The sequence below is a fragment of the Syzygium oleosum genome, unplaced genomic scaffold, assembly GCF_021117445.2.
Source record: "Syzygium oleosum isolate NSW1041296 unplaced genomic scaffold, Sole_v2.1 Sole_v2.08, whole genome shotgun sequence".
NCBI lineage: Eukaryota > Viridiplantae > Streptophyta > Magnoliopsida > Myrtales > Myrtaceae > Syzygium > Syzygium oleosum.
In genome coordinates, this window is record NW_026607492.1 from 984,482 (window position 1) to 1,008,796 (window position 24,315).

The following is a 24,315-nucleotide window of genomic DNA, read 5'->3' on the forward strand; positions in this document are numbered from 1 at the left end:
TCGCCGGCATCAAGCGAGGGCAAGGCCAGCCCAAGCGAGGCGACCCTCTCTTAAATCCGGAGAGGGCAACCCTCGCCTTCGCTTGGGCTGGCGAGGCCAGGCCAAGGTAAGAGTCGCCCTCGCCCGACGCGGGCGAGGGTGGCCTTTGCTTGAGGCCGGCCGAGGTCGGCGCAAGCGTAATGAAGGCTAGGAGGGGGAAGAAGAAAAAAAGGAAAAAAAAAGAAAAGAAAAAGAAAGTAAAATAAATATATAAAAAATATACTTATAATTTTTTTTTTACTAAAATACCCCTTCTTCGACGACGGAATAATCACCAGCCGCCCAAATGTCATTATTTGAGATGATTTAGCCACTTCAAGATTTTATTTGAGACAATGTCCACTTTAAATCATTATTTAAGAAAATGACTCCATTTTGAGCCCGTTTTTTGAATTTTCCCTAAAGAAAATATATTTAAGCCTAAGAGGCCAAATCCAAGTCCTACGTCCAAACAGGCCGTATCTCGGAACGACGCGCGCTTGACACAAATTCAATCCAAATCGAAACCCTCCCGCGAACTCGGAGCGACGAAGGAGAAATGGGCGCATCCGAAGATGGCGACGATCTCGATTCCATCTTCGACGACTATCGTTGGGACTGCGCTCCCGAATCGCCTCGCCTCGACCGCGAAGACGAAGACGGCTTCCCTCCGTTTCGGCCCATCGGAACGGAGGCCGGCGGCGGACAGGCCGGAGGGATCGGGAGCGACGGTGGGGAGGGCGACGGAAGAGAGAGTTTCGCGTCCAGCTTCTACGGCAGCGGGACCGATTGGTCTCGCCTGCGATCGGAGGAGGGGGAGGACGATGGGAGCGGCGTGATTTTGGATGAGGACGGTGATGATGGTGTGCGAAGCAAATTGGGGTCGGAGGAGAAGCTGAAGCAGGGCAATCTTCTCCGGATGTGGGGGTTGAAGAGGAAAGAGGTCGGAGCCGGGAAGCTGAGGCAGGGCAATCTTCTCCAGATGTGGGGGTTGAAGAGGAAAGGGGTTGGAGGTGGAGGAGGCGTGGCTGCTCCATTGGAGCCGGAGCTGGCTTCGACAGAGAAGAGGTCAAGGACGTTGAATGGAGGGAGTAATGGTGGAGCTCAGCCTAGAGTTTGCCCCTTCTACAAAAAAATTCCAGGTCGGGACTTTCTTGGTACTTAATTATTTGTTCTTTTCCCTTGATGGATGCACATTTTGTGGAGCAAGGGTTAATTTGGTTTGTGAATGGGTGCTTACACACCCTGTTGATCGTTCCTCAAATGCAGAAACTTATTATTTTTTGGGTTGAATTTGTTGAGTGAAAATGGCTCGTGTGAAATTCCTATATCATGTATAGTAAATGTGATGTTTTGGTGTTTTCTCAGGGACGCCGTTCTCCGTTGATGCATTCCGCTATGGTTGTGTTGAAGGATGTTTGGCATATTTTCTCACACATTTTCATGCTGATCATTATGGTGGCCTTAGCAAGGGATGGTCTCACGGCCCTATCTATTGCACCCCTCTCACTGCTCGGCTTGTTAGAATGTGTCTCTATGTCAATCCATCGTGAGCATTGGATTTTGCTGTTTCCTTTTTCTCTCCTTTCGTGCTTATGTTCCAGAAGCATTTGTTTCTGCCACTTTGTGCAGCACAGTGTTAAGAGTGTACTCAGAACAGTTTTATGTGCTTCCTGTGTAAGCAGGTTTATTCGGCCTCTGGAATTGAACGAAGAGCATATAATAGGAGGAGTTAGAGTCACACTGCTAGAAGCTAATCATTGTCCAGGTGCAGCTTTGATTCACTTTCACCTGTCAAATGGTCAACGCTACTTGCACACGGGAGACTTCAGAGCCTCAAAACTGATGCAAACTTACCCTCTTCTCGCAAAGCAACGAGTCGATGTGCTTTACCTGGACACAACTTATTGCAATCCAAGATACAAGTATGACAATTTCCTTTCTGAGTATAACTGACGGATATCTTTTTGGTTGCTACTCGTGTCCAAACAACTCGTTTATTCCAAGTGTTTGTTTTGATTGGTCCTTTTCAGGTTCCCTTCCAAAGAAGACGTACTAAGTTATGTTGTCAGAGTTTCTAATGACTTCCTTAAAAAGCAACCCAAGACCCTTATTGTCGTCGGGGCTTATAGCATTGGGAAAGAATGTGTCTACCTTGCCCTTTCAAAGGCGTTAGGGGTATGGCAATGCACTATTTCCTCTTTGTTTTTTTTAACACATTCGTATTTTATAGAGCAATAAGCATCCCAAGCTGTGAGGTGTATGTGACAGAAGTGTCATACTAGTGTGTTTTTAAGTTCTGCCGCCTCCATTAAATTATCAGAACATAGGACGAATTTTTACAAACGAAAAAGTCCTCATTATATTTTGGTTGCTGCTTTAGGCTAAAGTACATGCAAATGCATCAAGGAGACGTATTCTGCAGTCTTTCAACTGGCCTGAACTATCCCAGAGGATCAGCTCGAATCCAAAGGATACATATCTTCATGTCCTGCCTATATCATCCCTGCGGTTTGAAGTTTGATCCTATGCCTAGCTTTATGAAGATTCAATCTAATCTTTTTATCCTTTTTTCCCATGTAACTGATGACAATAATGTTTTTCTTGTAGATCCTTGATAGTTATTTGAAGTCTTATGGAAATCAATACACGGATGTTTTGGCATTCCGACCAACTGGTATTGTTATATTTGTACACTACTTAAAAACCTATCGAGACAAATTCTTTTGCAATTTGTTTTATGGTCCTCAATTCCATTTCCCCAGGTTGGACCTACTCTGAGCGTACACAATTGAGTCTAATCAAACCCATCTCCAAAGGCAAAGTTACCATTTATGGTGAGATTTGATGATGTTATGTTTATCGGGTAAACTGGAACTGCACAAGCTGCAAACTGCATCAGTAGTTCCAAAGCATCACATGTTAATTTTTTTAGCAACAACTTATAGAGCGCAATGAGTGTAATTTGGCCTCTTGGTTTTCGTAATTGTATGTTCTCTTTTGGGGGGGGTTGGGTAAGCAAATTGGTTGTAAAGGATTTGATATCTCCTTTTGACAATTTATTAGGTCTGGTGTATTGTCATGACAAAAGTAGACAGCATTTGACCACTACTTGGCACTTTGCAGGAGTTCCTTATAGTGAGCACTCCAGTTTTACAGAATTGCGGGAGTTTGTGCAGGTATGCTTCCAGACTTGTTACTTTTTCATGAATGTTTTCTTTTTAAGTTTGACGTTTGGGTTTGGCATATAACTAAAGATCTGCCATTTCTCAGTTTTTGAGGCCAAACAAGATCATTCCGACTGTGAACGTTCGGAATGCTTCTACTAGAGACAAGATGCAATCATACTTTCGGGAATGGCTGAAAGACAAATCTGTGAGCCAGAATCCATAATTTCTGTGCGTCACTGCAGAAATCTTCAGTCAGGGGTACCATTCATTTGACCGCACCTTCATCAGGTCTTGGATACTTTTCCAATGAAATCTGTTTGGTTTAATGTTTTTTCCCCACTTTCTTACTAATGTTTCTTCAAGTATTCCTGATTTTTAGTTGTACAAAATGCAGATATCACCAACTCTGTGTGGAAGGGCTTAACATATTAACTCAAGTTGGTGCAAAGGACTGGAAGTCCTCATGCTCATTTGAAATTCTATTTTGCAAAAGTGTAGCAAGAGGAGAAAGATGGTACACTGATAAAGCTGAAAGATACAGACGACTGTTTGTTGATTCATGATCTTGTTGTATTTTTCCTTGAGAAAAACATTATCATTCACATAATACGCATTTCTGTAAGTGTGGTTGTCGTTTTTTTTTTCCTGTTTTATGGCTTTTTGGTAACGCCAAGATCACTACTGTAATTAAGTACTGCCTAAAGAATGAGATGCAACTGCTTCCAAGTACCGAAGCCTTGAGTAACAAGTAAACGTGGAGTCATGGAGCAATTCCTGGTGTTTGCAACCTCGTCTTCTAGGTGATTTTGCTCATGGGATTGCTATTCTTGTGGATGGGAATGACCAGTTTGTCCCTTGGCCTGTAAATAGAATCCTCAGATTCTGGTCACACACTACTTCTGCAACGTCACATTGGAATATGGTCTTGGATATGGAATTGGATGTGCAATTTGCTGCGAGTGAAGATCGTTCTATTACCAGCTGGCTGCAATTTCGTCATGCAGAGACGCACCTGAAATCATGTTAGAAATGGCCAAAATAATAAAAATAAAGCAGTCAGCTTGCTCAAGGCTTTTTATATTACCTGATCTGGGAGACTGGGAATCGTCTTCTCGTGGACCCTTATTGTTTAATTCCTCATAATTTCGTTTTCCCTTACTCTTACTGATACACAATTTTGTTTTCTCTATCAAGTGTGTTTTGGTCTTTGAATATAGCAAATTCCACACCAACACATGCACATTGAGTATACATGTTATGCAAAATAATAGCCGATATTGTGGTTCTGATTTCGGAATTAGAAAAGACTTAACCAATTCACATGGATACTTAAGGTGTAATTTGACTGCATGTATTGTTGTACTTAATGAGAATATACCTATTTTTGTATTCAGGTAAAGGGAGGACATCATCTAATTTATTTCCTCATTGGGTTGGTCGAAACACTATTCAATGCATATCACCTAATGCGTGCAGCTTATTCTGGTTCTCCAAAGAAGGGTTATATGCATGAATCCCCATTTTGTGGAATTTTATCTTTTGGTAATAGAAAAACTTCTAACAGGCAAAAAGCTGTAACAAAAGATTGGGAGCAAATTGCAGGAAGCTCGGCCGCTCTGCTTGCGTGTCAGATTGAGGTATATTGAAGAGAAACAAACTTTATATGAATTCCCTCCCTGCAGGTTTCTCCTTTTGGTCTGTAACTTCAATAAGCAATAATCGCAGACACTATCTACGCGGTGGATTGTATCATATGCTCGAGAGAAATCAGATGAAATGTGAGGACAGGAAGCCTACGAGGGAGAGAATTCAAATATAGTTGATATCTCTAAAACTCTTGATGCTTCAGTCGATCAGCGCCTTCTTGCTTATAGGGCGTGCGTGAAGAGAGAGGAAGGGAGGGAGAGAGAGAGACAGAGAGATGATGATGGTTTAAAGGCATGATTATATAGGTACAGCACAAGATGTAAAGTCAACTCTTTCTTGTCCCATTTAGGCAGGGTGAAGCTTCACATACCGCCACAGGAAAAACTTCTGGGTTGTGCGCCTCGGACATAAGAAACAAACTCATATCCCCTTGTTTGTCTGCTCGTTTGTAATAACATCTGCTCGTTTCGTTTTTAGCAACATTGAGCAATTAGCATTGGGTAAAATTGCATCATAACTACTGGTTCTCCTGGTACGCTCACTCGCAATGCGGGAAAAGCATGCTTCGAATGACTTGATCGATGAAAACGAAGCTGGTTGGCTTGCATCCAAATTCAAGGAGGGAGCGCATCGTGGTTTCTCGGTTTTTACCGTGAAATTTCCTCATCCCTATTGCTGAAGAAACAAAAATCCAACAGATTGAGTGGTGGAAATGACTCAGGATGTTGTCACCGCAACAACTAAGAGCCGAAGATTACTCTGGCTCATCTCTACAGCGCATCATCTCTTCACCACTCGTACCTGCCAGACCTGAAGTAGCAGAAACTGGTCAACAGTCGCTTCTTGCAATCCCCAAGTAGGATGCTCAGTTGTAGAATTAGACTCAGTCGGCTGCAACCGTAATGAAGCAATGCTATGGTGAACCTGTCAAAGAGATCATTCTATGGTCCATACTTGCAAACCCACGCCGCAGGATGTTCGACAATTTCCTCAATATTCATATCACACACGATCATGCAATTTTGTTAGGAAGCAGATCCTAGAATTTAAATTACCGTATACAATGAAGGTTCCTGGCCAGCAAGAGAAACTAAAGGTCAGAATCATCTAGGCTGTTGGTTGTCTTTGGTCATTGCCTAATATAATTCATGATCCTAAATCGACAGAACCAGACTGCAAAGCCACCGGCAAGAGAGAGGGTTTGCTCCGGAGAGCAAGACAGCCCCAATATAGGCGACAAATAATAGAAGCAGTACCCCCTTCTGAGAATTGCCTCATAATGTCAATCAGGATGGAAACAGAGATGATAGTTGGGCTAGCCTCTGGTTGAGACAGAACGGCCGCAGACTCAAAAATGAGGACATGAACTCTTATTCAGGTTTAAGCATGACATCCAGCCGTTTCATAGGAAGGTACTCTCAAATAATCCCAGTGGATGTTTTGATTTAGAATACCATCTAGTAAAAGATCTTGTCTTTGTGCAGATTTTTCCAAGTGGAAAATCTGAGGAGCATTTTGCTACAAACTAGCAAGAAGTCACATAAGAACACATGCAAGCAGTCATCTCGTGAGTATCGTGTAATGCGTGTCAATCTCAATATGAAACCATCAGGTGTCAATGAGTGGGTAATTTTACAGAAGCTGAACTAAGATCTAAACCTAAAGCATGTTCAAATGGGCTCAGGTGCAGAAAGTAAAATGCTCGAGGAATAATCCACCTTTATTTTCACTGAATGCAGCAACTAAGAACAGCCAATATAGGAGCGTCAACAAACAGCCAAACAACCTTGAAGCGATTCAGTCAAGCATCCAGATAGTCTTTTCCAAAACATATGGCAGTCTTTAATGCCGTCAGCTTGTTCAATTTGCTCCGAGTGAAGATCCTTCTTTTACCAGCTGGCTGCAAATTTCCTCATGCAGAATCACACCTGAAATCAACTTAGAAGGCACTCTTTCATGCCGTCAGCTTGTTCTGGCGAAGAAAAAAAAAAGCAGCGAGCTTGCTAAACGCTCGAGGAAGGGGAAAAGCAAAGACTATTTCAAGCTAATCGACTAGCTAAGCCTTGACACGCATTGTGGTTCTGATTTCGGAATTAGAAAAGATTTAACCAATTCGCATGGATGCTGAAGAGGTAATTTAATTGCATAATTGTTGTATCTAACAAGGATACACCTCCTTTGGTATTCAAGTACAGGGAGGATATCATCTAATCTATTCCCTCATTGGGGCGGTCGACTCATTTTAATGCATATTATCACGTAATGCCTGCAGTTTATTCTGGTTCTCCGAAGAAGGATTATGCATGAATCCCCACGCGGTGGATTTTTTTTTTTCTTCTGGTAAATATGTTGCAAAAGAAACTTGTCACGTGCAAAAGCTGCAACAAAAAAACGGGTTGCAAATTGCAGGAAGCTCGGCCATTCTGCTTGCGGGCCAGATTGAGGTCCATCAGAAGAGAAACAAACTTTACTTGAACCCTCCCCTCTTAGGCTTTCTCCTCCTTTTTCCCCCTGTAACTTCAATAAGCAATCATCGCAAACCCGATCTACAGTGCAGAGAGAGGAGAGGGGGGGGGGGAGATGGCGCGCGCGGTGTGTGGAGGGGAGGGAGTCGCCCTAATGTCTTAATCAGAGGTGGAGTGTATCGTATGCCCAAGAAAAGACACTAATGAAATTTGAGGCCAGGAAGCCCTAGAGGGAGAGAGTTCAAATATAGTTGATGTCTCTAAAACTTTGGATGCGGCAAGTGGATCATCGCCTTCTTGCTCAGGGCACGCACACATACGCTGGGGGAGAGAGAGGGAGAGAGAGAGAGAGAGAGAGAGAGAGAGAGAGATGATGGTTTAAGGCAAAAGATTAGGGGGCATCATTATATAGGTACACCATGGGACGTAAAGCCAAATCCCTTTTCTTGTTCACTTAGGCAGGGTGAACCTTCATATACCCCCGCAGGAGAAACTTCCGCGTTAAGCATTGACATAAACAAACAAACTCATATCCCCTTGTTTGTCTGCTCGTTTCCAACAACATCAAGCAACATGCGTTGCGTGAAATTGCACTGCAGCTACCGGTTCTCCCGTTACACTCACTTGGTATGCAGCAAAAACGCGCTTCGGATGACTCGATCGATGAAAACGAAGCTGCTCGTCTTGCATCCGAATCCGAGGAGGGAGCACGTCGTAGTTTCTTGGTTCTTAACACGAAATTTCCTCATCTCAAATGATGACGAGAAACAAAAATCCGACACATTGAATGGTGGAAATGACTCAGTATGTGGTCATTGTGACAACAAAGAGCCTATAATTACTCTGCTCATCTCTCATTTATCCACATCGCATCATCTCTTATCCTCTCATATCTGCCAGACCTCATATAGCAGAAACTGGTCAGCAGTCACTTCTTGCACTCCCCAAGTAGAATGCTTAGCTGTAGAATTAGACTCAGTTGGCTACAACCCTAATGAAGCAATGCTGTGGTGAACCTGTCAGGGAGATCATTCTATGGTCCATCCATGCAAAACCACTCCACAGGATGTTCGACAATCTCCTCAATATTCATATCACATGTCATCATGCAATTTTGTTAGGAAGCAGATTCTAGTATTTAAATTACCATATACAATGAAGGTTCCTAGCCAGCAAGAGTAATTGAAGGTCAGAATCATCTAGGCTGTTGGTTGTCTTTGTTCATTGCCTTATAATTCATGATCCTGTATTGACAGATCCAGACTGCGAAGCAACCGATAAGAGAGAGGGTTTGCTCTAGAGAGCATGACAGCCCTGATCTAGGTGTCCGACCAATGATAGAAGCATTATACCTTCAGAGAATTGCCGCATAATGTCAATTGGGGTGGAAACAGAGATGGTAGTTGGACTAGCCTCTGGTTGAGAAAGAACGGCCGCAGATGACAAATGAGGGCATTAACTCTCATCCAGGTTTAAGCATGACATCCAACTGTTTCATGAGAAGGTACTATGTAATGACAACTCCCACTGAATGGTTGATTTAGAATACAATCTGGTAAAAGATCTTGTCCTTGTGCAGATTTTTCTAAGTTGAAAAGCCGAGGAGCATTTTGCTGACAAACTAGCAACAAGTCGTATAAGAACACATGCTAACAGTCATCTCCTGAGTATCATGTAATGCACATAAATATCAATTTAACAGCATCAAGCGCTAATGAGTGGGTAGTTTTACAGAAGCTGAACTAAGATTTAAACCTAAAGCATGTTCAAATGGGCTCAAGTGCAGAAAGCAAATGCTCAAAAGAATAATCCACCTTTATTTTCACTGAATGCGGCAACGAAGAACAGCCAATATAGGAACGTCAACAAACAGCCAAACAACCCTGAAGCAACTCAATCAAGGATCTAGATGGTCTTGCCCATAACATATGGCGTATGTTTTCCTCTTAGTAAACTTGGAGTGATGCATACTCCAGTTAAATATAGCAGGCAAATGAAGAATGCCAAACAAATCCCAGTCAATTAAAAAAACCTCATTTCAAGGAGCCATCAAGGACAACTATATCAGATGCTCATCGTTAGAATTCAAAGAAGTTACAAGACAGAATCAACAGCTCCTACTAAAGATGTTAACAATGCAAGATCAGAGCACTTGAAGCTTTAAACCTTTTATGCTGCGAGAGACGGAAAAGCCAGATTCATGCACCACTATACAAGCCAAAAACAAGACAAGCCAACTTGTTGGCAATATGTGTAGAATACTGGAACGATGGTTCATTTGCAGACCAGACAAGAAGGACCAAAGATTCAAAGGCAGCAATTAAGTGAAACAAAGATGTCGCAATTTCTTCATTCTCAATATTACACGACAGTAATGGAATATGACTCTTAATTTTGAAGTCAAGAATTGCTCTCAAAAGATCATCTTAAGAAAAGCAGCTCCTATATCCACAAAGTAATTTTAATCAGTAAAAGACTTACACTAAGATATACACACACCCCTTCGCTTATTCAGTTCACTCAGCCATACAGAAATACCAAACGTAATTTCTGAGACTAGGAGCTTCTTGGAGAAGAACATAGAAACCAGTATCCGCTATCACGAATTTTAGACAATCATGGGTTCAAATCCATTGCGGTCTGGCAACAATATAATCAGCCTATTATGCGAGCTTTTATTGGGCCTTATCTAATAAAGAGAAACTCTTCATTTCCAGGTTTGGCATAAGAAGGGAGGGAGGTTTTGAAGGGGCGATGCACAACTTGTTGAGAGTGAAGCAGTTAGTCAGTGGATAATTCAAGTTCCAGAACTACAGTCAATTTACGACAATTCGTAGACGAGGAGATAATTTTCACCATGATTGCCAGTGGATCAGTCGCAAAACACCATAGTGATGACAGACAGTAACAGAGACCAAAAATCAACTGCCAGTACCATAGCGATGGCTCGAGGTAAAAGCCAAGTCTGTGTACAAGAGAAACCCTCCTCTAACTCTAAGAGGTTTACAGTGTTTTCAAAATCTGAATTGAAAGAAAAGGGGTCGGATTTCATTTCAGCTCGTCACTCATACAAACAATGCTAAAAAAAAAAAGAGAGAAAAGGAGATCAAGTCAAGCCTGCGTGCCGGTCAATGCCTTCATCTGAATATGATTATTCGCGTCTCTATCCCCAGTAGTAGGCAATGCTTCATAAGACCCCATCCTCCTCACACCTACGCTCTTAGCCACAGCAGCGTAAACAACTATCACAATGACCACCACGAACATGACATGAACCACAAACACCAGATCAAGAATGGCCACGGCCCTCAACCTCGATTCCTCCAAATCGCACTTGGTAGATCCCTCCACCCCATTGACCACATCGAGCAGCTTATGACATCCTTCGGGGATAAAAGCCTCGACATAGAGCGAGAGCCCGGTCTGCAGTGACCAGAGGCCCTGGAGGCAGATGGAAGCCCCGAGGGCGACGTCGGCCACAAAGAGGCGAGGGGAGCAGGCGAGGGCGAGGCAGAGGAGGGAGGAAAGGGCGGAGACTAGGGCGGAGACGGAGTCGCACTTGGCCTGGAGGTCGGAGATCTGGAAGGAGGCGGCGGAGGAGGAGGAGGAGGACTGGAGGAAGAAGGCGGCGGAGGCGAGGGCGAAGAAGAGGTCGTGGGGGAGGGGGAGGAGGGAGGGGAGGAGGTCGGAGAGGAGGAGGGAGAGGGAGAGGAGGAGGAAGAGGAGGAGGACGGAGGCGGACTGGAGGGAGGAGAAGCGGTGGACGGGGGTGGAGCCCTTGAGGAGGGGGTCGGAATCGGAGGAGGAGATGGCCTGGTGGCAGAAGGCGACGAGGAGGCAGAGGAGGGCGAGGTAGAGCTGGAGGGGGCGGAGGCGGGGGTGGGCGGAGGCCGGGAGGGGGTGGTAGGGCTTGGCGGCGTAGGTGGAGGGGGATTTCAGGTGGGCGCGGGTGGCGGAGACCGAGTGGTAGAGGCCGAGGGAGAGGAGGGAGGAGGAGGAGAACAGGTGGTATAGGAAGGCCGCCATTCGAATTGGGGTGTGGATGGATCGGCCGGAGGGGGGAGAGAGGGAAAAGTGTCTTGATCTGGAGGTTCTTGGCGATGGATGATGGGGGGTTTAGTTTAGATTGGATGATATGACAGTGGAGTCGGAGTCGGAGTTGGTGAGTTGGAGAGGCAATGTTGACATTGGTGGCGATGATGATGGGTGATGTCTACGAACACGACACTGCGACAGTGCCCAACAGAGGGAGATACGAGGAGATTTGAGATTTGCTTCTCTGCATCCCCAGCGTGGTCGGAGTCGGAGACCGCACGCGCTCCGTTGACCTTGTTTGGGGAGGGGGGGCTTTGCGCCTTGGAGGGCCAGCCCGATATCGGACAAAGGCTCTTCTAGGGCCCATTACAGGATATAGAGCCTTGTGTATAGTACTGGTTACTAGCTACTACTGCCATCACTTTTCCTCGATATTCCTCGGAAGGAAAGAGAACAAATCGGACAAAGGGATAAATATGATTATATGAGCAAAAAGAGGAACAGAATGGAAAAGAGAGAGGGAGTTCTTCGTTCTAATTCATGAGGAATACCACTGAGTAACGCTTGTGACCGAAGAATGTCGTCGTCGTCGATGAATCGAGCTTTCTTAACTCTTTCTTTCCACAATTACTTCCACCCTGTAATCTCATGAAAACCACCGAATGCTCAAGGGAACGCTTAAGACACATTGCAAAATCATACTGGAATGCTCGAGGGAACCCTTAAGACACATTGCAAATTCACTCTGGTTTGATCAGGCAAACGCAACAGCAATTACGAGAAGTGAATGCCAGAAAATGTGATTCTGATTGACAATATGTAGCATCAGTTTCTTCAACTTTCTACGATTCACCGATCCTTAACTGCCCGATTCTCAAAACAAGAAGCTTACTCAACACTTGACTTCAGAAAAAAAAAATTGATGAGGCTAACCTAGTCACCAAAAACTATAACAACCCACCCATGGCCACCGTAACTAAGCACCAGAGTGTTCAATAATACATGTACAGAAATCAGAAAGTACCTTTATACTATGCCCCTTCACCCATAATTCAGCAACAGTGCTGCATCGATCTATATTAGGCGGTGAGTCTGTTTGTTGAAGGTAAATTGCAGTAATGTATATAACCAGGCTCGCCATAGAGCTGACCTCCCATGCTGCTACCTCAAACCTGCAGACAGACGGTGTTGAGAAGAGATATTTCCCATGCAATAACCAATAACTATACTTCTCTTACCCTTAAATGAAGTAGCGGCTCCCTCTTTGCACTCTTTTAAACCAACTTCATGTTAGTTCATGGAAAGTCATCTAGCCTTCTTTGTGTGAGATCACCCCAGGCACACACCACAACCACGTAGAGCCAACTGGCCTTAATTTTGGTGAAGCCGCTGACGCAAATAAGCCATCTTAATTTGCATTATAGAGTTTGGCAGTCAAGCTGGAGAGAGAACCTTTGACATATGGTGTATGTATATCTAGTATTTTATCAGAGCCGGTAATGAAGCATATAATTCAGCCAAGCATTGAAAAATCCAATTCAGGAGTTGCTCTCTTGGAAGCTCCAAAAGCAGCTCGGCCTGCATTACATTACACAGAAGAAGGATAAATTGATTGATACTCAGCAGCAAAAGGAAATCCAAAGAACTTGATCAACCTGAAAAGAAAATTCCACCTTCTGACCGGCCTAGAAGTTCAACAAACACTCTCTAGTTACAACAACGAATAGTTATACAGGTAGGGATTGATGGACATCGAGCTGATATAATTCATTAGAAAAGAGACAGGAGGCAATGAAACATGCAGTAAAATCGTAAACCCAATGGATCTAATAACTTTCATTGGCAACTTGAACTTTGAAGAAACATGAGTAATGTATGTCCTCACATGTCCAGAGATCATTAATAAATATGTAGGCTTAATGTTTGAATATCCCATGAAGTTGATAACCGTGACACCGAAGATTGAGAAGAGCCAAAAACCCAATGTTTATTGCCATCTGGTATTTTATCAAGATAAAAAGATTTCAAGACCAAAACCAGCCAAAACAGCGTACAGGAATAGTAGAGAGCTCATTATGTATCCCCCAACTAACAATTCTATTCAATGTGGTTGTACATCAAGTCAAGCAAAAGAATCTATAATATGCGAGATTCTCTCATAAAAAATGGCAAGTGAAACAGGCAAGTTGACTGGTGAATATCAGAGCCAAACACAACAAAAAAATTGAATGTCATACCTTAATGTGGTCTCCCTCATATACCAATGAATTTTTGTGCATATCAGAGACCATTGAATCTGTCATTAGTTTGAAAACCTGTTTAGTCATGTTTGTTTTCATTCCAACCATCTTTCCTGAAGCATAGATCCTTGAAATCCCAAGGTCTGCTGCCATTCTTCTCACATAAAGTTTCTTCAACAAAATTTCCATGGAACGAGGCTCTTTTCCATATTGCCGACGCAAATTTTCTGCAAACTGCATCAAGCTCCAAGTGTCTTTCTCAGCAGCTTTCTCAGCTTCATCTATAATTTCCATGGGGTTCTCAAGATGATTTATGTACTCCGAAGGAAGATGGGGATTTATATTTATATCAATCTGGTAAAGGCCAACAACAGAAGTCAGACTACAAAAGTTGAGGCTATTCAACATGCCAGACTATGAAAGTTCATTTTCAATCAATAATAAGTTAAATCTATTAGAATTAATGTGATTACTGAAGACTGCAATATTCACATCAGACCTTTTTTTGGTAGAAAATGGGCAGAATGCCAATACTGTTTTCCATCAACCCTGTAAAATGTATTGTTACATGGAACCAAAAAATGGGCAGAATCTGCTGGGGACAAGGGAGATAATAATGTGCTTATACAGAAGAGGAAAACTAGAGTGAGGGGTCATTATTTGTAAAACCATTCTCCCCTGACACATTCCAAAATATGTAGACTCGTGAAAGGAAAAGAACAAACTATGTAGACTCCTCTGCCACTCCCCAAACTAAAGAGAATTCAGAAGGGTCAAATTAGATAACGAGTCACATCAAAGCCCATGTCATTCCCAATTTTATGCAGTGGTCTGACTTTGTGTTTTAGGATGTACACAAAACCAGCTTCTGTTAGCATGGTCACTGATATTTTACATACTGTTTTATGACAACTATTCTTTCCTTTATTTCTGTTGTACTCTAATGACCTACGGAAGAGAAGTCAGATTCTTAGAGACATCCAATGCCGACCAAAAGAAATTTTATGGTATACTGACAAAATGACGCATTGCATTCTCTGTGCATAAATATGAGCTAGAGTGGGAATTCATTATCCTTCAGGAGTTCACAACAATACAACAGCTCACTTATGACAAAATAAGTCGACGAAAATAGCGAAATACCTGGACATCTTGGTAATAAACTGGGAGTATGCGATGCTGCTCTACCTAGAAACAAAGTAAAGAGTTGCAACGTTCAGAAACTAACTAGAAGTATTCGATGCAGCTCTACCTAGCAACGAAGCAAAGACTTGTAATGCTCTACACAAATTCAGCAACTCAATATAGAAATCTAATTACATACCTTTATGGTAAAGAGAGATGGTAAAAAAGTAGATGATATATGAAATAAAATTTGACTGTCTCAGAAGCTACAACTTAGGATCACATCTCTAATAAGACACATGACACACAAGCTGCCAGCACTTCATTCAAAGGTGCTCAAAACAATTGATCTCACGTCATCCCAATGGGGTTCGATCAATAACATGGAATAACAAAGACTGCCAAGGCAAGGCAACAATAAGGTAAATGTGAAGTATCATAAAAAGTGGTGATGATAATGTTAATGGGTGCCACAGTTGCATGAGCTAATCATAAAGCAGAAGATACCTTTGACAAGCTCTCAAATAGCATTTCAAAGAAGAGATCAATGCCAACATTCCCCACATCGCCCGTCTGTTGCTCGCCGAAGATAGTACCAAAGCCTCTTATACCCATATCTCTCTCTGCAAGCTGGAAACCTTGGCCAAGTTCACGGCATTCCTCAAGAGCAGCAAGCCTCTCCTGTAGCCCAATATCGATAATGTCGGCATCCACAGCATTATTTTGTGCCGGCAAAAGAAAAAAATGCGCATACAACATAGGAAACATGTCTTATGACACCAAGATGGGTCAAAGTGCATGTGCAGGTATCTCTTTTGCGTGAGAAATAAGGAACAAAAGTCAAAAACCTACCAGAGCTTGATCAGATAGCAGCGACTTATCAGGGTAGAACAAGTGTGCATGAGCCTCTTTATCACAGCGCCCCACCCTTCCACGCAACTAATGAAAGAGATTAACCATAGCAATGTCAGGAAAAAAAGGCATAGTTCCCATTTTAGGAGGAATCAATGACTGCAAATATCCAGAGGAACTTGGTCAATGCTTAGAGAACAAACTGCATTCTTATGATCCACATAGGCACACAAAGTATGTGAAAGTTTTCAAGAAGAGCAAAAAAAAAAGGAATGCAAGATCATGTCATGAAACAGAAATGTCCTGCATTATGATACCGAGGGAATTTTATATGCACTGACAATATGACAATTGAATTATCAACGTACTCCACTACCTGAGTACTTCAATGAGATATATAGCATAATTGGTACAACCAGTAAGGCTCAATTTGTACACTTCTTTGACTCTGACATTTGCATGGGAACAATTAGCAAATATCGTCTTCATGGTATTGAGATCTTTAGGAAATTTAAAGCAAAATCAAACGAGAGGGACAGAGACTGAACCTGATAGAGTTGTGCAAGTCCAAATTGTTGAACATCTTGAATGATAATGGTATTTGCATTTTGAATGTCTAGGCCACTCTCCACAATGTTTGTGCATATTAATATTTTGATATCACCTTGAGCAAATTTCTCCATGGTGTCTTCAAGCTGCTTTGAATATTGCTGGAGGAAGGTAATAAATCAATGGGATGTAATAAATCAGTGAACAAATGTGAATGATGAACCAGCACATAAAGCAAGCATAACATGAAAAGTAAATGTTGCCTAAGGTGTAAACAAGCAGCCTCATTTTCTTACAACCTCCCATAAATAAGTTTTTGTCAATGTATTGGCCAGGCAACCGCATGACCATATGCAGAGCATTTGCCCAACTTAGATATATCTTCATTTGTCTTCAAGATAAAGAAGCTCAAATAAAATTTATGGTATAGAATGAGAATGTAACTTCTCATCAGGAAACTTTCGAGATATAGAAGCTCAAATGAAATTTATGCAATAGAATGAGAATGTAACTTCTCATCAAGAAACTATCACAGCCACTCCTAAGACATGGAACCCAAAAAAATTAATATAAAATCAGTATAAATTTATATACTTTCAGTTGATATCACCTCCATGACACTCTAATTGCGGTCTAAGCTTGTAAAAAAACCTTTATTTTTTTTAGAATAAAAAAACCTTTATACTTTCAGTATAAATCCTTCTGAACTCTAGTTATGCAACCCCAAGAGTCAGCTTCAGATGCTCCAAGGTACATGCTAATTTTTATTTTTTAATAAGTAAAAGACAAATAGGGCACCAAGGGAGTGCGAACCCATATACAAGAAGAGCTCAGAACCAAAAAGAGCTCAAATTACAAGACACAACATCTACAACGCCGATCAAAGCGTTTACATCCACAAGTTTCCACTATACCAAAAAGTGTCCAAGAAACACATAAATACTTTAACAGGATGGGTGATATGATTGATCCTTAAGTGAATATAGCGATGTGTGGGCCATTACCCTTTCAAGATCATATTAGTGAACATCACTAGCTCATTTGCATGTATACTTGCATGCATCACAATATAAACATTTCTGGGGTCAGTCTACCAAAATATCTCTAATCATTCATCAGTGAGATCATTACGGTTCACTAAGCAGATTTACAGTCTGCAAGACTGAGAATTTTCATGTAATACTTCTATTTTGCCTCATTAGTTGTTCGCCCTGCCAATAAGTTTCATAATTTGCATACATCTGGCACAAAATCAAAAAATAAAAGTTCAAAGTGATTGGTATCATGAATAGTTTTCACCATTAAAATTGGCATAAACTGTTAAAATGACATGCAACAGTTTGGAAAGTATCACAGATCTCCAATTTTTATTGCAACATATTTCCCAACATAGACACACGACAGAATATTGAGTATCCCCTCTCTTGAATGGCATATTACAGAATACAGAATATGTAGCTTCATTCTACTGCTTTAAGACATAAAACCTGGCGTAATCTGTAGAAAATCATGTTCAACTAAGTTCCAAGTCAAAATTGCATTTTGACTTTGATTACATCAGTAAAGATATGGAATTGTTTTAGCATTTCACGATTGATAATAAGGAAAGAAAATTTGGTGAGAGAAGCACTACCTTGCCATGTGCAATAGCGATTTCAGTATCTGGGAATGACTGTTCAAGAAATTCCATCACTTCTTCAAGTCCTGTCGTGTGATAATGGTGAGAAGGGTCATACCAGAGTAAAGATACAACCTAAAAGTTGCCAAGAACACATTTGTCGAAATCTATACAATCAAAGCTACCCAACCTAAGGTTCTTAAGCAGTTTTTCTTAGATTTCATTTTTCTTCCTGACTGAGTGTCGCCTCATTATATAACATACTACAGGTCACAAACAACCAAATTGGTCCTAATATTCATCCACCAATGTTAAAATTGACACTGCATCTAATACAGTAAATCCTAGACAATTCTAAAACAACCTGCAGCCCCATAATCTTCTAAGAAGAAGGGTTGAGTGCACTTTTGGTTTCCTAACTCACACTCATCCACCACTGGTGACGGCCGGTGACCCTTGTGGGTGCCAAGCAAAGTCCCCATGGCTCTTGTCATGATCACAGGCAGAGGCGAGGGCCCTTGCCAGAGGTGGCTCCACCATGCACCACTAACATACAAGGGTTGGCCAGCCCTGGTGAACTCCCCACAAGGGTCAGCAAAGTCTTGTCGATGGTGGTGCCAACACTAAGCAAGGGCCCTTGGCCTCGCCCTAATCAACAAGAGTGCAAACTGGCCTGTGAGGGCCAGCTGGATCTCGCTTGACATCAGTTAGGCCACTAACCCTCTTGCTCTCCTTCTCTCCTTTCTCTCTCTTTGTTTTCAAAATATTTGTTAAATTGTCACATCCACATGTCACATCTGCAAAATTGACGGAATTATTGGTGCTAGGTGATGGAAGGACCCAATTGTACAAATCAAGTAAGTTAGAGGACATATTGCACAAATTAGGTAAGTTTGAATACTTGATTGCGCAATGTACAATTCGAGGACACGATGGCACATTTGTGAACAGTTAGGCAACCAAACGTGTCCTTCACCCAAAAGAGAATAACAAAAAGTACCAAGAAGTAAGGAAAGTGTACATGAACCAGAGATACGAAAACATAACACTACTCACATTGGTGGGGAAACCTAATTCAACCTGGTCCCATCACTAATAAAAAGGAATGACAAATTGTGCAAGCTCTGATAATACCAAGGAAGCCAAAGAAGAGTAGTTTGATGTTACCTTTAATCCTTGGCAAAACATAAAAAACTTGGCCACCTCGAGCTAGCTCATACTTGATTGCTTCAATTACCTTCCCTTTGCTGAAGGCTGAAAGATGAGTCCTTATAGGAACTCTTTCTGGAGGTGGAGTTGACATTAAACTGGAAAAGCAAATGTGATTGTGAGACATTTCTTTCAGCATGTACTCAGAACTTGTTAATTCTACATCAGCATGATCCAAAAAGCATACAGAAACTAGAAGAAATGGACAAAAAATTAATACGACCCAATCCATGGCCATTAGCTGTTTCTTATTCATGGTTAATATTAATGATTGTATGGGGCTAGCCTATTCCCAATAACCTTCAAATTCCAACTTTTCAGTACATGGTATGGTTCCGACCGAAAAAAAAAAGTTACATGGTATGGTTAAGCAAATCACAATTCTATATGCCTACAGGTAAGAAATGAACTTGCAAGCAAGGGCAGGCCTAATTGTAGTAATTAAAAGAAAAGTAATATATTTCAATCAACTCCAAAGCTGGGGGAAAATATGCAACTAAACCTTTCAACATGTCATTGAGTGCATCCTACATGCTAGTGTAGAAAAACCGTTTAAGAAAGATTATCATACTTTCAAAAATGTTCTTGAACCTAATAATCTTTGACCAACACCAATGCAAGTTACATACAGATGCACAAGTATCCTTAAAATAGCATCCATAATTGGAGGGGCATCAGAATAATTAACCCTTGAAGGAACTCACATCTAAAAGGAATAAGAAGAAAAGAGTGGTATTTGCCAAGATTAAAGTATATGACACTTTTATAATTATACCATAAGGCAATTCGGGATTTTAGAGATGTAATAGAGGGAATAGATACTCAAAATTTTTAGGTAACAAACTGAAAACAAACGAAATTTGAGGGAAACTAAAAGGGTAGTTGGCCACATTATATATGTATATTACATTATGACAAAGAAGAACGATAATCTTGCACTTCTTTTTGCAAATAAAACAGTGACAAAGGCAAACCTTTCTTTGTATGCAGATAACATAAATTTTTTAACATTATCCTTTTAAAAAAAAAAAAAAGAAACAAGAGGGAATAACAAACAGAAAAAACAAAACAAAACAAATAACAAGTATTCAAAAGAGGGAAAAAAAAAAAAAAAAAAAAAAAAAAAAAAAAAAAAAAAAGTCTACACATAGACTATGTCAAACATGTTCAAAAATAACTTGATCTAAAATGCTCAAAAATCAAAAGTTCGTTTCATCTCTCGAGAGTTCAAATGTAGGATTACATACAACTACTTGAGTACGCATCAAAATCTAATTTCACCTCGAGCAGCAAGTATATCTGTGAAAAGGTTAAGACTATATTTCCCTAGACGTCAAAGTTTAACATCAGCTAAGCAATAGAAAGATAACTTCTTCCTGCACTAAAGATTCGTGAAACTCTCAATACCTTGCATCACGAAACCCGGTCAACGCTAAATAAAGGGTACGTGGTATGGGTGTTGCTGAGAGAGTGAGAACATCAACTGAAGTTTTAAATGAAGCAATCTTTTCCTTCTGTTTGACACCAAATCTCTGCAAAGCAAAGAAACAGTGGTCCCATCCGATAAATCGTGAATAATACACCAATATGGTAGGTACATAAGAAAAAGTGAAAACTAGAAGAAGTTGGAAAACCTGTTCCTCATCCACCACAAGAAGCCCGAGATTATTGTACACTACCCGACTTCCAAGAAGTGAATGAGTACCAACTATGATATCCAGATGACCATTCTTAATCATGTTAAGGCAATCTTCTTTTTCGGATCTGGTCTGCAAGGAGTGAGAGGTTCAATTAGTCCAGGATTGAAGTAGCCATAAAAAAATGTCAAAATGAAAAGGATAGTGACCATAATTCAATGTCTAGCATGCAGCAAAAAGATTTGCAAAATTCAGAGCTATAGGATACTAAATGTACTCTTTAGCATTTATGCCAAAAACATTGCTATGAACAATTTCATAATATTACTAACTGATTTAGATGCACGTTAAGATAGGTACCTGAAATCGGCTCAAAAGTCCAATCCTTATATTGGGGAACTGCGAGAACCGTTCAGAGATGACATCAAAATGCTGTTTGGCTAGAACAATCGTCGGTGCCAAAACCATAGCTTGCTTCCCTGCGAAGACTACACAAAAGATTGCACGTAGTGCGACTTCAGTTTTACCAAATCCAACATCGCCACAAATTAACCTGTCCATTGGAGTTTCCCTCTCTGTCAGATCCCTCTCGACATCAATAAAAGCCTGTATTAAGACTTCATATGTAAGAGGAAAGGGCCATAAAAGATCCGTACTTAGATCATTTAATTAGTAATTACAATGACTTTTTCGCGTGAAGGAATAAACTGACTTCAGAAATGCAATCTTCTTTTTTCAACTTTTGTTCATTGTGGCAAATAAAGGTGAATCGACAAAAGAGAGAACCCTATAAATAAGGGATTGTCAGGAAATGGGAAGTAAGAATGAATATAACAGGAATGAGCTTTATACAACTCTTCTGGCATTTATTCCACTTTCTGGGGCTTTACATAGAATCAGCTCACAACATGAAACCAGCCTGTTTTTTCTCTGGAAAATATTCAAACACAGTCTCCAATCACATGGTCCTTGTCTCCTCTTAGCTCAAGGACTTGGAAGAAATCCTTTCTTTAATATAAGAAGACTAAAGCACCACCATATAGTTCAAGATGGAAACGAGAGCATTATTTTATTTTTAGGGTTTCAAAAATAGGAGGCAAATAGACTACTCCACACTCATTGTGCCCTCTCCACCACAAGAATGCTTTTTGGTACACGACACAAAAGCAAAAAACGTATCAGTGAAGCTTGTGATTGTTTTCTCTGTTTAGCAATGAAAATCTGCAGATAGAAATTAGACCTGTTTTTGATCCGGGGTGGGCTCATAAGGAAATTGAGCAGTAAACTCAGCCATGGCAGGACTTTTTGGATAGGGAGGCCTTCTCTGTTTAAGCCTATGTAAATATAGTTCCATCAAGTCGACAACCATTTTCTGGATCGCAACCTTTCCTTTAGTCTTTCTTCTCTCCCATGCACTAGTGTCACTCAGTTTGCTCAATGCCCGAGGTCTTTTTGTTTCATTTGGACTGCACGGTGATCACAACAAGACAGTCAGAAAACAAAAGATTCACTTGCTATGAAAGTAAGGTAACTTTGCATATGTTGCTAGTAAGTATCTTATAAATCACATTGAATGTCGAAACGATACAAGTTGCTAAGTGCCAATAAGCACTTCACTCTTTAGTGGAACTAAAATTCCCAGGCACTATCCGTGCACTTCTGGACAAATCCAGATCCAGAGTAGGCTGTTGAGGCGACTATAAATCGCAGTTTTCCCAATACTACATGGCATGAACAAGACGCCGCCACAAAAATAAAAGGTCAGTTGGGTTTAGCTGTTCAATTAAGTTTTAAGAATATTCAGATTGAACTTAACCGCTATTGTTCTGTTCAGTTCTGTCTGCACACCTACAATTAAGCAGCCAAATACAGTAGTACCTACTTTATGTCTCCAAATACTGTAAGTATCAGTCGTCCCTAAATATAGTAGACTTGAGAGAGCAACAAGCCTCAGCTACTGCAACAGTCACCTACCTATCCACAATATGTATGGCAGAGGCCGAACAGAAAGTGATTCAGTTGCATCATAGAATTGAGAAATATGCTAAACCATATCAACAAGATAACTATAACGCAGACCGCAACTATCAAGAACTCACAGATTGTATCGATAAAGCATGCGGGACGCCTGCTTAACCGGGAGCTTCGCCATTCCATCCGCATACTCGATGAAAACATACTCTATCGGCTCGGCCGATCCCTTCGGCACATCAAACTTGATCCCGACAAACCTCCCGATACCTACCTTCTTATGCACCACGTAATCTCCGGAGCGCAGCGTGTAGGGGTCGACCTTGTAGCTGAACACCCCGTCCTTCCCTCCCCCGTCCCCCTTGAGCTTCTGCAGCCCCCGCTGCTGCTGCTCCTTCACCAGCCGGATGTACTTCTCCGCCTCCTCCGAGTCCATCGTGTTCCGCGACGCCTCCCGGCCGCCGCCCTGATCGCGCCGGATCCTCTCGTTCAGGAGCGAGATCGCGTCCCCCGCGGGCTCCGACGACCTGTCCCGCCGTTGGCCGGCGAGCTTGGCGGCGCTGAGGGAGACGCCCTCGGTGTAGACGGCGCTGGCTATCCGGAAGGAGCGGCCGGTCCTGGAGGAGCGAGGGCACCTGACGGCGAAGAAGAGGCTCCATAGGTTGCCGGAGGAGGGCCGGGGCTTGGGGAAGAAGCGCGCGGATATGTCCGGCACCGGACACAGCGCGGACATTGAAAGAGAGAGAGACGGCGGCGGCGGCGGCGGTGGCGGCGGCGGTGGTGGAGGCGGAAGAAGGAATGAAGAAGGATTGGGGAATGGGGAGGTTTTAGGAGAGGTTTTGGGGGACTGTTCTGTGACTGAACTGAATCAGTTACGAAATATCATCATCCCATTTTTTTAATTTTTTTTGTTTTTTTGTGCTTTTAGCGATATTTCTTCTGTGGAGTCGAGCGGAGTGTCGCCGGAGCGGATATTTTTGGCTTTGAGGCTTTGCGGTTAAACAACACTCGCTTCTTCACGCAAAGGTTGTACTAATCCCAATCCACACCACTATTTTTTTTCTACTTAGTTTGGAAATTTTTCTACGTTTTAATTCTTGAAGATCGAATCCATTGACGCGTTTTCACAAATTTTCCTCTGATTAATAAGCTGCGATTGTTTGCCAACAGGCATTGCAGAAGGGATTGGAAGTATAGCCACGGAGTACCAGGTGCGGGGTTTAATCACCACTTTCACGTTTTCATCAAAGATGAGCGAACGAATTCCCAAGTCACTTTCTTCAATACCCATTAAACACCCGAAAACGTTCTCGGTCACACTTTTTCAGCAAACCGCCGAATATATGAAAACTAACTACTTTTCTTGAAAATGGCTTCCACCGAAAGCATTTTCCATTATGATGAAGTTTTACGCGGAACAAACACACCCTATATTACATACGAGCTTTTTATTTCAAACTTTCATGGACAGTTTTTTGACAATTGCCAACGTGAACCGAAATTTATTAGGACAGAGACAACATCTGTACTTTTGGGCACGAAAAAATAGAATGGGACATCGATCTCAATTTGAACATAATGCACACTATCATTTCGGGAGGTGCTTTTAGACGATTACTAGGAAACATGCACACATCCCATACGATTTGATTCGGTTTGGGTTTGGGTTTTTCGGTGCGAACCGAATCGAACAGATGACACCCTAGTTCCCAGAGGAACCGTTCCTCGGATTGGTAAGCGTCGGTTCTGTTTATTTTATCAAGGCAATTCAAGCCGACT

At 41.8% G+C, this 24,315-nt stretch overlaps 3 protein-coding genes and 1 long non-coding RNA gene across 6 annotated transcripts; 1 reads left to right on the forward strand and 3 right to left on the reverse strand.

The window, feature by feature from the left end:
* The first annotated feature begins 493 nt into the window (after nucleotides 1-493).
* Nucleotides 494-3,829, forward strand: LOC115672879 (DNA cross-link repair protein SNM1). Of its 3 annotated transcripts, none has more exons than XM_056313835.1 (9): nucleotides 494-1,160; nucleotides 1,387-1,567; nucleotides 1,704-1,943; nucleotides 2,052-2,196; nucleotides 2,402-2,536; nucleotides 2,629-2,695; nucleotides 2,784-2,855; nucleotides 3,085-3,197; nucleotides 3,292-3,829. In XM_056313835.1, the coding sequence occupies exons 1-9, from the start codon at nucleotides 578-580 to the stop codon at nucleotides 3,409-3,411; spliced, it is 1,656 nt and encodes a 551-aa protein (XP_056169810.1). In that variant the 5' UTR covers nucleotides 494-577; the 3' UTR covers nucleotides 3,412-3,829. The 3 variants fall into 3 exon arrangements, with proteins under 3 accessions (XP_056169810.1, XP_056169811.1, XP_056169812.1); XM_056313836.1 differs by having other exon boundaries at nucleotides 3,145-3,197; XM_056313837.1 differs by lacking the exons at nucleotides 3,085-3,197; nucleotides 3,292-3,829 and having other exon boundaries at nucleotides 2,402-2,529; nucleotides 2,784-2,842.
* Nucleotides 3,830-5,119: 1,290 nt separating this feature from the next.
* Nucleotides 5,120-7,392, reverse strand: LOC130138772 (uncharacterized). The gene is made up of 2 exons (XR_008817073.1): nucleotides 6,554-7,392; nucleotides 5,120-5,726 (listed from the first exon to the last, which is right to left on the reverse strand). It is a non-coding gene; the product is annotated as an uncharacterized LOC130138772 (long non-coding RNA).
* A 2,818-nt stretch (nucleotides 7,393-10,210) lies between these two features.
* LOC115672880 (uncharacterized) lies at nucleotides 10,211-11,915 on the reverse strand. Its single transcript, XM_030594867.2, has one exon. It carries the CDS (start codon nucleotides 11,324-11,326, stop codon nucleotides 10,412-10,414), a length of 915 nt encoding a protein of 304 aa, XP_030450727.1. The 5' UTR covers nucleotides 11,327-11,915; the 3' UTR covers nucleotides 10,211-10,411.
* Nucleotides 11,916-12,123: 208 nt separating this feature from the next.
* On the reverse strand, nucleotides 12,124-23,336 carry LOC115672877 (ATP-dependent DNA helicase At3g02060, chloroplastic). The gene is made up of 14 exons (XM_056313834.1): nucleotides 22,665-23,336; nucleotides 21,806-22,031; nucleotides 20,926-21,171; nucleotides 20,563-20,697; nucleotides 20,336-20,460; nucleotides 18,887-19,026; nucleotides 17,735-17,805; nucleotides 16,101-16,262; nucleotides 15,553-15,639; nucleotides 15,208-15,381; nucleotides 14,719-14,763; nucleotides 13,573-13,929; nucleotides 12,574-12,913; nucleotides 12,124-12,507 (listed from the first exon to the last, which is right to left on the reverse strand). The coding sequence occupies exons 1-13, from the start codon at nucleotides 23,267-23,269 to the stop codon at nucleotides 12,812-12,814; spliced, it is 2,475 nt and encodes an 824-aa protein (XP_056169809.1). The 5' UTR covers nucleotides 23,270-23,336; the 3' UTR covers nucleotides 12,124-12,507; nucleotides 12,574-12,811.
* Nucleotides 23,337-24,315: the final 979 nt, after the last annotated feature.